The following is a 12,504-nucleotide window of genomic DNA, read 5'->3' on the forward strand; positions in this document are numbered from 1 at the left end:
AAGAAGGCTTTTATGGCCAGGTTACCACGGTGAGGTGAGGTACTTCTACTTAACATTGCCAGTAGCAAAAATAGAGAGGGGGGCACTTGGATTTACTGATAGGCTGATGTATAGAGTATGCATTGCATGCTGACATTTTTGCATTATGTTGGTGCTTGCTTTGTTTATTATTACAGGAATTGTTGTGTAAACTCAGTCTTAGGGTACGTCCACACTACTTTGTTATCATTTAAAAACAGAACCTTTAAACAAAAATGATTTTTGTTCATAATAGTGCTTTTCTATCACTTACGACATCTACACAAAAACGACCAAAAACATATATGACGTACATGTTCACCTACTCTGGGCATGCGATAATCAGCAAAAAAATCTTTGAAGGGATGGTAATACCACTGAGCACAGAAATTATCGTGCATGTATGCAGTATTCAAACCATACAAAATGCAATTTAGAACTACAGTAATCCCTCGCTACTTCGCGGTTCACTTTTCGCAGATTCACGACTTCGCGGGTTTTTAAATACAAGTGATTGCCTGCCTATCGCAGAAGTTATGTTCCAGACCCATCAGCAACAGTAGAAAATCTGCGATATAGAAAGACCATATAAATAAACATTTTTATAGTTTAAGCCTTAAAATACCCATCCCACATGCTTTAAACACATGTAAACTTAAAAAACACACTTTGTTAACACATATGATATGTGGATGTCGGGCTAAGGATATGAGTAACATCTCACTATTATAAAACATTTTAACTTCATGCAAGACAAGACAGTGAGACAGGAAAATATGTGCTGTACAGGCTTTTAAATTATTGACACGCAGAGCGACAAGCAGCACAAAGCCAGCACAAAGTCCACTTCTCCTTAGCGTTCATTCAGCTCCACACCCCCTTGTCAATGCGAAGTGGCAGGAGTGTACTGCGCCTCCGGGGAGGGGGGTTTGAGCAAACGTGCGTTCAGCCCTCACACCCCCCCCCACTCCTCCTCCTCCTTCCGAACACGCAGAGCGACAAGCAGGTATTTTGGCAGAAGCAGCACAAAGTCCATTTCTGCTCAGCGTGAGTTCAGCTGCCCCTCTTCACAAAGCGAGTGCAGACACATCGACGTCTGATCGCTGCGTGCAGTGTGCAGTGTTGGTCTGCGGTGTTTAAGAATGTAGAAAGTGTTTAAGAGCAAGGAAGTGTTTATAAGAGTGTGGGGAAGGTTAACAAGAGAGTGAGAAAGGTTTATAAGAGTGTGGGAAGGGTTTATAAAGCCTTAAAATATGTATAAATAATAAAATAAATATAGGTCGCTACTTCGCGGATTTTCACCTATCGCGGGGGGCTCTGGAACGTAACCCCCACGATAGGTGAGGGATGACTGTATACAAGTAAGCAACACAACAACACCATGGAAAGCAACTATGTTATGTTAGAATGCAGTTTTCTTCTGTGAATGGTGACCAATCAGGGAATGAGATGTTGTAATGAACAGGATCCAATTAGGGAAGGGCTACGTAATAAGCCTGAACAAATCAGAGCGTGACTACAGTCTGTGTTTTCAATCTGTCCACACTGTAACGCTTGTAACGTGCGGCCGGGGGTCTTGCCTGGCCGGGACTCCTCCACGCTGGGTGGACCGGGGAAGCAAGCATGGCCAGAGCGTTACCTCCCCCAGGACACTAGATGGCAACCCCACTGGGTTGCAGTGGTGCCTGGGACTCCCACAGAGGTTCATGGGAGTTGGAGTTTGGTGCAGGCGCCACCAGGGGGTGCTGCTGAGCCTTTATTGGCAGTTCTTCTGCCACACCTGGAAGTGCTGCCGGAATGAGCACTTCCAGGTGCCTTATAAAAGGAGCCAGCAGCCACTACTTGGGGAGCCAGAGTCGGGAGGAGGAGGACGAAGCTTGACTGGAGTAGTGAACAGGAGAAGTGAAAGGACTGTGCTGGACTGTGTTGAGCTTGTGGAAACGGGGAAGGTGTTGCCCACAAGGTAAAAAGGAAAAAATGTGTGTGCCTTGAACTTGTGTCCCAAGCTTGTCTGTGTTGGATTCAGGTGGCAGTGCCAGCCTGGGTGTTCCAGATGCTACACCGGCATTTTCAGAAGTATATAGCTCTGGAGAGCGTTTTCAAAGTCACAGTTTTCAGGAGTTAAAAATGCCAGGGTCGTGTGGTCAAAAGGTATCTGCGTTTTTCAATTGTAAAAGTTTTAGTGTGTAGAAAGAGTTAGCATTATTGTGAGGTAAAATAAACTATATGATACAGAACACTCCAAAAATCATGGACAAAAAGACAGGCAGAAGTTTAAACTTGGCAGGCAAAATATTTAGATCCCAAAACCAGTTGACAAAGCAAAAATCCGAGTCGAGGACCAAAAAAGTTGAAAAACTTAACAGTAATTGAAAACTAACTAACGCTAAATTCTTCAGAGATTGAACACGTGTATCCACGGAGGAATATCAAAATGGGCGAGCGTCACCAGAATTACATGGTGCAGCAGCTGAATAGGTTATGTGATACTACTCACAGCATTGCATAAATACTGAAACAAGACATTACACAAATAAAAATCATATCAAAACAAACAATAAATCATAAAAATATAATTCCTGACCTAAAAAAACAAGCTTACTCTAAAATCACACACCTAAAATATCACATAATATACAACAGGAGAGTTTGCATTTCTCGAAATGGCAATTGCAAATGCACTTAAATCTTAAGGCCAAATGTTTTATTTCTTTAATACACCCAAAATGTAGGGATAAACTTTGACAAACATTTTTAAGAGTATCTATCTATCTATCTATCTATCTATCTATCTATCTATCTATCTATCTATCTATCTATCTATCTATCTATCTATCTATCTATCTATCTATCTATCTATCTATCTATCTATCTATCTATCACTCATACAGTGGTTTTCACATCTACATTGTCTATAAAAAGTATTCACCTCCTTAGAAGTTTTCACATTTTATTGTTTTACAACATTTAATCACAGTGGGTTGAATTTGGCTGTTTTGACATTAAATCAACAGAAAACAACTTCATAATGTCACAATGAAAAGTGGTGTAAATTAATTACAACTATACAACATACAATGATTGATCGCATAATTATTAACGACCTTTAAGGCAGTCTTTAGTAGATACATGTTTGACAGCCATCACAAGCATGACATCTCTTTTCTCCTCGGCATCAACATGACACCAGACAGAAAGTGGTAGCACTCTTGAACTCACCGCCCATGTTTTGGTCCATTTCAAGCTCATCTTTATTCTTGCTGCCCAGGTCGCTGACATTGACTGACACAGTCGCCTTGACCTCCTGCTGTGCCTTCTTCATGCGGTCATTCAGAACTTTGAAAAACTTTTCGGATTTGTTGCATTTCATCATATGGTCATAGAAGGAATTCTGGAAAACACAAAATGCAATTCTAGTCTAATAAACATCAGCTCACTGGCAGTGTGGGCAACCATAGAGTACTTAAATGAATTGCTACATTTCTTTCTTTAAATGTCACCCAAACAGAAATGAAACTTGAAGTGAGTGAGCCAACAGAAGACCAACTAAGTCAACTAACCAATTTCACCAGTTGCTTCATTAGGCTCTGATTTTCGTTGTTAATTAAACCCGTTCTTTAATTCCATGGCTTATTGCTGCTCTCGTGGTGCAATAGCAGATTTCTGAAATTTTAGATTTTTCTCTTTTCTAAGAGCAGTGTTTGGGATCTGAGCAGATCAGCATTCCCGAGATCTTCATCTTTCCTTATTCTCAGATATTGTATGATGGACACAGTTTGCTGGTCGTGTTTTAATTCATTTTTGTATCTCATTATTTTTTGGCAGCTAATTAAGGAAAAAGAAACAATTAAGGAGTCTGAGTCTTCAAGAGCAAGTCAAATAAAATGAATTCAAAAGAAGTTAATTAGCAGCAAAAACAGATCACTAATTAAGAGGTTAGAATGAAAACGGTGACCTGACCTGAGCTGGTGACTTGTATTATAAAATATGACTTCCATCTCTACACTACTGACCACATCAAAAGTGGGGATGAGTGGGGATGAGTTTCTCATTGTTCACAACATCAAAAAGAAGGTTCATCTTTACAGTAATGATCAATCAATAGTGTTTACCTCATTTTTATTATATATTCTTTAAATGTTGTACATTATTGACCACATAAGAAGGTGATGAGGTTCTTGATACTCCTAAACACATTAACTGAAAGGTACAGGAGACCACTGTTTACCTGTATGTCTGTATTGCCCCCTTCCAATAAGCAAATTGCCAACTGAATACTCTCCTGGAAGATCTTATCGCTCTTAGAGTTGATGAGGAGATCAATGAACAACTTTGTAGCTCCCTTCTTGTCTAGGTGACATTGGATGGTAGTAATAGTGGCCCAGTCTTTCTCTTGGTCCAGGCCTGGTAATTGTGGAAAGAGAAGGATAAGTGACTTTACTGGCCAGTCTCTCCAGAGTGTACTGTAACGTTATGATCCAAAATACCAACCTCCCACTCGAACATCAGTCATCTCCCCCTTTGAGCCTGACTTCTTGCTGTGCAGATAGTTGGTCAGCAATAGTTTTCTCAAACTAAATCCCTAATGGGTAAAACAAGTCAAGAGAGTTGAGGGATAAAACAGGTCAGGAGAGTCGAGTGAGCTGGTGAAGACTTTCAGCAATGCTTTTGCACAGTTCCTACTTTTTAGTTTCACTCACCTTTTCATCAAAATCATACTTCCTCAATAGCATTTCTTGGAGTGTGCGGAGGACCTTGATGCATAGCTTTTCATCTGATGACATCAGTGCCTTGGTGTGTTCAATAAGCCTGCATAGAAAAAGGAGGTTAGACCGAGGACACCCTGGAAGGATCGGTTTTACAGGTGTAAAAGTGTCCAGCAAGAGTTAACCAGTCTTCGATCACATGGCATTAATGAGAAATAACCTGAATTAGAGACCCAAAAAAGCTTTTTTTGCATGTTGTGTCTAGTTTTTTATTAAATAAAATGTATGTACTGCTCAAGAGTGTCTGAGACAATGGCTGTGGTCATCTCATCTTGCCTTGCTTATGGTTCTGATGAAAGAGGTTTTCCAAATACCTCAAACTAACTGAGCATGCTAAGACTCACCCTGCATGTCCCTAAAAGTCCTGGGTCAGATCAGATCTGACAAATGGGTCATTGTGAGCATTGTGAGCAGAGAGACAAACCTCAATATGAAATTAGTCCATCCATCCATCCATTTTCCAACCCGCTGAATCCGAACACAGGGTCACGGGGGTCTGCTGGAGCCAATCCCAGCCAACACAGGGCACAAGGCAGGAACCAATCCCGGGCAGGGTGCCAACCCACCACAGGACACACACAAACACACCCACACACCAAGCACACACTAGGGCCAATTTAGAATCACCAATCCACCTAACCTGCATGTCTTTGGACTGTGGGAGGAAACCGGAGCACCCGGAAGAAACCCACGCAGACACGGGGAGAACATGCAAACTCCACGCAGGGAGGACCCGGGAAGCGAACCCGGGTCCCCAGGTCTCCCAACTGCGAGGCAGCAGCGCTACCCACTGCGCCACCGTGCCGCCCTATGAAATTAGTATGAAACGATATTTCTTTGGATATCCTGGCATCGATAGACACATTTAGCCAGATTACATAAAGTTCACACTGAGCACTCAGTCGTTATCGCTGCCTGTTGTTATTGCCAGGGGAGGGGGGCTCACTTGATATACTGCAGTGGTTTTATGTGTACCTCTGTTGCTCACCAGTAACTTCACTTTGGTAGCTGGCCTATAAACTGATCTGTAACTTCTTCTGAATCCTTGTGAATAATGTGAATAACAGCATTTACTAAAAGAGATGTTTTGCACTGCTCTTGATATGATGAGTGAGTGAGTCTGTTCTGGGCTTCTGGGCCTCAAAGTGAGTGTTGAAGAACTGCCTAGTTATAGATGTTTTATTCATTACAATACCAAGTCTTTTATGTTTTTGTGACAAGAATGTTATATAAAGACATAACCAACATTCCCAGAGTCTTCTGTTATCCTTTTAAAATGCTGTTCTTTTAAAATGGCAAATTTTAGCTGTAAATGGCAGGAAGATCCCTGCACATGGCAACTACCAGGTCCTCCCTGGCAAATTTAAAAATTGTACGAGGCAGTCTATTAGTAACATTTTGCTAGAGATGTCTTATAGTGTCTGTCACTAACCAAAAAGAACAACTGAGAAGACACCATTCAATTCATCAATCTCATTTGTTTAGTGAACAGCTGAGCTGTCTCAGTATTTCACCCATACTTCTTAAAGGTTGTCAAGGTTTCTGCTTGAACTCCACATCTCCTGGTTTGTTCCCGATTCTCATAACTCTTTAAGTAAAGAAGCGCATCCTGGCTTCAGTCCTAGATGAACGCTCCCTTAATTTCTGCTGGTGTCCTCGGTATGTGGTTCAGCGCTAAGCTGAAAAAATTCTGCTGGATCTACTTCATCGATACTTTTGAGAATTCCAAAGACCTGGATTAGGTCCCCATGCAGTTTCCTCTGCTCAAGACTAAAGAGGTTTAATTCCCTGTCAGAGCAGGATCTGCCCTTAAGCATTAGGGTACACCTGTTTGCTGCCATCTGCACAGCTTCATGTTCTTCCATATGTATATCTTGTAGTATGGTGACAGAACTGCACTCTAGTCTGAGCATAACGTTCTTGATTTATATTCAATAATTTTTACATTAAAACTTAACATTTTATTTGCCCTTTTAATTGCTTCTGTGCATAAGTGGTTCTTAAACTTTTTTTTCTTCTTACGACCCAACTTTGCCTTTTTTGTGTTTTTCCAACCCACAATCATCACGGAGCGTCATCCCTTTCTCATTGAAGAATTGTCGGTAATTGTCAGCCCGGTGGTTTCCCTTGGAGAATCACAGACGCAGGTCGTGCCAGAGCAATGACGTTTGCTTGAGTTGCCTACTTCAATGCATTGCGTGACATTCCATAAACCATTTGTGACCCTTTCCCATTCAGTACTATTGTGATTCATGACACTGTGGGGCCCAGTTTCAGGTAACACAGTTTAAAAAACTACAGCTCAGATGATAAGAAATGTTTTGTCAACATAAGCCCTTAAATCCTTTTCAAAATTTATTTCCTATATGACAGCCACCCCTCCATTTTGTATTTAGAATGTATGTTCCTTTTGCCCACATGTAGTACTTCACACTTTTTTACATTTAACTGGATTTTCCAAGCATTCATCCAGTTCTGAAGCTTGACCAGGTCTTCTTAAATTGATTTTGCTATTTGTATTGCAGTGTCTGCCATTCATCCAGTTTTAGTATCATCTGCAGATTTCATAAGATAATAGCTGTACTGAAATTAATGCCATTAATATAAATCAGATAAAGTAACAGTCCCAGGACAGACCCCTGAAGGACTCTACTGATGACCTCTTTCTCGTCTTATCTGTATCCTTCTGACTAACCAACTTGAGATCCACTTTTGAAGGCTACCTCTGATGCCTACAGCTTCTGGTTTCAGAATTGATCTTTAAGTTACAAACAGACAATTTAAAGTTTGGGCACATACCAATCTGTACAAATTACAGCTAAAGAGTACTCACAAGAGTCTGAGGTGTACACTCTTGAGACCTCCAAGCTGTACCTTTATTTCACTACAACCATCAGAGCCCACAACAGTTAGAAGTCTGACAGATCTCCTTGCACTATAAAAAACTGATGGCTCACTAGAGCATTTGGGCTAATCCGTAAGGCTTTAGCAGGACACACTCACTTTGAGATGAAGCCTCCAGTTTCACAGATTTTCCAGGCCTCTGAGGTTTCTAAAAAGAGCAGCTCGGGATGGTGCATCACATCCACCAGCACTGACAGTTCTGCCTTCACCAAAGGTTTTAGATGCCTTTCCAGAGTGTCAATGACTTCCTGTTTAAAAGATTGTAAAGGAACAAATTAACATATAATTAATATCTGCAGTTCCCAGTTGAAATTGTGTAGACTTGTCAGTCATTTGCATTTACCCTTACTAATGTATGCCATAACCGCTAAGTAAAATAAAATACAATCATATGACCATAATAATATGTGGCCTCACTAATATGGATAAGGTTTACTTTAATTACAAAATGTAACAAAACCACAGAAGTGACTCTTTAGGGCAAAAAAGAGAGTTACCTCTCACACCTCAGCCCCAGTTTACCAAACGACCCACCTGCAGTTTCTCGATGATGTTCTTGTAGTCCCAAGGGTTGGTTGGAGTCATTAACCGGTTGGTACGAGGGGCAGCTTTAAAATTCCTCGACTGGATGTTCTGCATACTGCTCATGCTTTGTCTGTTGATCTGGGAGTCCAGCTCCAAAGGCAGAGTGATAGAACGGCTTTTAGCTGCAGAACACATTGAAGGGTCAGCTATATACAGGCATAGGGTGATGTGGAAACTTTTATTGGGTCTTAATAAATGGTACAAGCAAGCTGAGTAGAGGGGGGACAGCTGGACAATTAAACATTACTATGTACTGTCTGTCACATGCAACCAGCCTGTTATGTGATGAACTTGCAGCATCTGTGAACCAACTTGGAATACAATGTGGTGGAAGATGAGAAGATCTGAATGCACACATTAAAAGTATAACAGAAAGAAAAGTATTCATCCTATCCTTTTTATATTTTATTTTGGTATGATAGGAGATCTAAATGTGTTTAATTGGGATTTTATGGTAAAAATCATAACAACAAAAACTAAATGATAGAAACTGGCAGAGCACAATTCTAAGTGCTACTGCCTCACAGCTCCTGGTTCAAATGCCATCCCAGTCGCTCTTTCTGTAGAATATCTGCTCATGTTTACACCCAGACATGGGCTGCCAGGATAGACCCCATGATTCTGTATCAGATTATGTGGGGGTTTGAAACTGGAGGGATAGAAAGCAACAACAACAACAAAATCAACAACATTTTCACACACAATGTATAGCTCAAGGAGGCAAATAAAATTACTCTTGATTAGAGATGAGTGAAATGATTTGCACAAAATTGAATTTGCAGTGAAATTTAGTGTTCCACTTCACAAAGAAATTTGCAAAATAAATCACCTTTTGCTTCTAGCAAAATTCATACCATTCACACAAAAATTAAATCATTTAGTTCCTGTCTGGAACAGTTTTCCATGTTTCCACATGTGTCTGCCTGTCGATTAGATAGATAGATAGATAGATAGATAGATAGATAGATAGATAGATAGATAGATAGATAGATAGATAGATAGATAGATAGATAGATAGATAGATAGATAGATAGATAGATAGATAGATAGATAGATAGATAGATAGATAGATAGATAGATAGATAGATAGATAGATAGATAGATAGATAGATAGATAGATAGATAGATAGGGTCACACACTTGTTCATAGGAGACAGCTGAAAGGCTCTTGTGACTGTAATTCTACTGCCACACCAGGGGTTGGTGATGTATGCCTCTCATTCACATCGCTGCAGAGGAGCACATATTATTTAAAAATATGACATGCATATTTTTCACACAAAGAAACACTAAAAGACACAACTGTGCACATTATTGTTTTCTTCACAGGAAAACTCAGTATATGGAAAGTCACCGCTGCCAAACCCCCTGCTTCATCTTGCAATCGCCTTGTCCTAGTTGAGGATATGCATATTTATGGTGAACTATCCATCCATCCATTTTCCAACCCGCTGAATCCTAACTACAGGGTCACGGGGGTCTGCTGGAGCCAATCCCAGCCAACACAGGGCACAAGGCAGGAACCAATCCTGGGCAGGGTGCCAATCCACCGCAGTATGGTGAACTAGAGATCCTTTAAATGAAATTCAAACAAAATTGAGTGCCATGGTGAAGAATGATGCACATCGTCATAGAACTGATTTTCCTTGTGGGAGTGGATTATGTCTAAAGATATCTCTGCAAAAGGACGAAGGTCCAAGTCTTTAGAGTCCTGGTGCTTCCTGTTTTGCTATATGGCTGTGAGACATAGACGCAATCCAGTAACCCGAGACTAAGACTGGACTCCTTCGGTATTGTGTCTCTTCAGAGAATCTTTGGGTACCACTGGTTTGACTTTGTGTCGCATGAACAGTTGCTTATGGAGTCCCAAATGAGGCACATTACCTGCATTGTGAAAGAGCGTCAGTTACGGCACTACAGCCATGTGGCACATTTCCCTGAGGGTGATTCCGGTTCACAGGATCATCATTGTTGAGGACCCGAGTGGCTGGACCAGGCCATGGGGACGCCCACGTAACACCTGGCGCGGCAGACAAAGGGTCATTTCCGGAGAGTGGTACTGTACTGGATGTCTGGATTCCAAACTGCTTTGTTATGTGGTGAGTGCAGCAATGTGCTGTACCAGTGCATGCTCCCCAACCTGACCTGACCTGGAGGGGATTACATGCATTATGCAGCTGCAGAAAAGAAGAACTTACAGGGAAATATTGCTTGTTTTCCAAACAAAACAGCTTAAAAACCCCAAATATTTAAAATATTCATGTATTCTGTTTTCTTTGGCTTGCTTATTTTTATATCTATTAATTTCTTTTTTTCACTAATTACTATTGTATGTCACAATTATTTTCTTTATTATTTAATGTATTTCCTTTTCTTTCTTGTTTTGTGATCAAATTTTTATTGAAATACAAAGCAAACACTTTAAAGGGGAACATATGCCATTCTGACCGGAATTACAATAAGATAAAACCCCACTTCCATCCTACCACCCTATAACACAACCCAAACCAACCTTAAAAGAGGTTAAAATGGATAGCGACAACAAAAGAATAAAGGAGCCCATGAGAACCAGAAAGAGAGGGAATGGCACAGCATTTCACCCCATTGCGGAGAAGAAGAGCTAAGGGTTAGGGTCATGGTCAGGACTTTATATACTTTTTTTAATAAAACAATTATTTCTATTTTTCCGTGATCCCTGCAACTGCTTGTACTGTTTGCTTTATATGAGACACCACAAGTAATAAAATACATTCGAACTTCTAGAGGAACCACAAGAAGTACCTATTTAGATTTGTAGCATTTTATTTTAGGACAGTACATCTGCGTATTTGACTAGTAAGACTATTCATGACCAGTGAGGAGTGAAACCCCGCCTATAGAACAATAACAGCTGGGTTGACAGCAGTTCTTTTGTTAATGGAGCGACATTCTGCCCAAATGACAACAAAAAGCCACATCACTCATTCCATTACAGACACACTATACCCAGTCCATCCATCCTCTATCAAACCAATTTAATCCAGATTAATCTCTTTTGAGGAAGAACATATCCTGTCAGCACAGAAGAAATCAGTGGAGCTAGCGGTAGTTCATTGAAAGCTACATTTATTCATACAGGGCCAGTTTAGAGTAAGCAAGTCATAAAAATGGCAATAAGAATCACAAAGCCTTAGGGCAACTCAGATTCTAGCTAGCAGTCAGCTGTCAACTAAGTGTCTTCTAAATTATGCTTTGTACTCCAATGAAATTCCTAAAAATGGGCCTCTTGGACTGAAAGTGAACCTCAGGTGTCTTGTTATTTTGGGATATAAGATCTTCTCTCCATTCAATGTAGTGTTTTTGAATGCTGCTTGGACCAGAACTTTCTCTTACAGAAAACATATTTTTAAAAAAGGAGTTCACTAACACTCTACTCCAGCAGCAGGGCGGTCACTGGTAAAATAAATGTAAGTAGATGTGATTACACCAGCCCATGAGACACACAGTACTGTAAAATGTTTGAAAATGACATCCTTACCAGTCATGCCCAGTGTGCGAATACACGACTCCACAAGTGCTTTGTGCTGCTGCGGAAGCCATGAACACTCAAACAGGCGGCAGGTGGCCTGGAGAAGCTGGATTACAATGTTATGGTGGGTCTGCAACGCAAAATACATGGTTGAGATTTGGTCTAGTCTTATATTTTCTACTGCTGACATCAAAGGTTATGATGAGGATTTGACTGACTGTTACCTGCAAGGAGGTGCTGTTCTCAGAGAATGGTGAGCTAAAGAAAGCATTAATGGTGTCTAGAACCACTGTGAGTACATACTTTTCCAGAGTAGGGTCTGAATAGCGGCTTTCACGTTTACCACAAACCTGAAATGACGAGAATGAAAAAAATGTATAGAAGCTTCCCTGTAACACAAGATGGGAATGGTGGAAAAAGGTGACATGGGCATACCCTAGCCATGTCGATTGTGAAGTTGTTGAAGAGTTTCCAGATGTGGTTACTGGTGTAGATTTCCTTCATTTCCACTTCAGTGTCCACATAGCAGTGATTCACAAAATTCACATAAGCAATCTTGACCTGCCATTATAAAGAGAAACGTGAGCCTCCATCTTATAAAGTTGGTTGTTTGATAAAATCCATGGGTGGTAGTTGACACTTTGTGCATTTACACTATGCCCTTGTTGAGGGGGAGTATTCCCATTACAGAGTTAAAACACACACCCACACTCCTATCCCAGC

General features: G+C 40.7%; 1 protein-coding gene across 1 annotated transcript in view; it reads right to left on the reverse strand.

Moving 5' to 3' along the window:
- The window catches only part of itpr3 (inositol 1,4,5-trisphosphate receptor, type 3), a 196,277-nt gene that overhangs the window by 52,626 nt on the left and 131,147 nt on the right, over positions 1 to 12,504 (reverse strand). Inside the window, exons 32-40 of the mRNA XM_028796574.2 lie at positions 12,217 to 12,342; positions 12,006 to 12,131; positions 11,791 to 11,911; positions 8,223 to 8,395; positions 7,788 to 7,936; positions 4,719 to 4,827; positions 4,510 to 4,600; positions 4,247 to 4,422; positions 3,238 to 3,409 (exon numbers count right to left, since the gene is read on the reverse strand). Coding sequence (XP_028652407.1) covers positions 3,238 to 3,409; positions 4,247 to 4,422; positions 4,510 to 4,600; positions 4,719 to 4,827; positions 7,788 to 7,936; positions 8,223 to 8,395; positions 11,791 to 11,911; positions 12,006 to 12,131; positions 12,217 to 12,342 — 1,243 coding nt within the window. The remainder of the gene's footprint in view (positions 1 to 3,237; positions 3,410 to 4,246; positions 4,423 to 4,509; positions 4,601 to 4,718; positions 4,828 to 7,787; positions 7,937 to 8,222; positions 8,396 to 11,790; positions 11,912 to 12,005; positions 12,132 to 12,216; positions 12,343 to 12,504) is intronic.

Source organism: Erpetoichthys calabaricus, chromosome 3 (genome assembly GCF_900747795.2).
Source record: "Erpetoichthys calabaricus chromosome 3, fErpCal1.3, whole genome shotgun sequence".
NCBI lineage: Eukaryota > Metazoa > Chordata > Cladistia > Polypteriformes > Polypteridae > Erpetoichthys > Erpetoichthys calabaricus.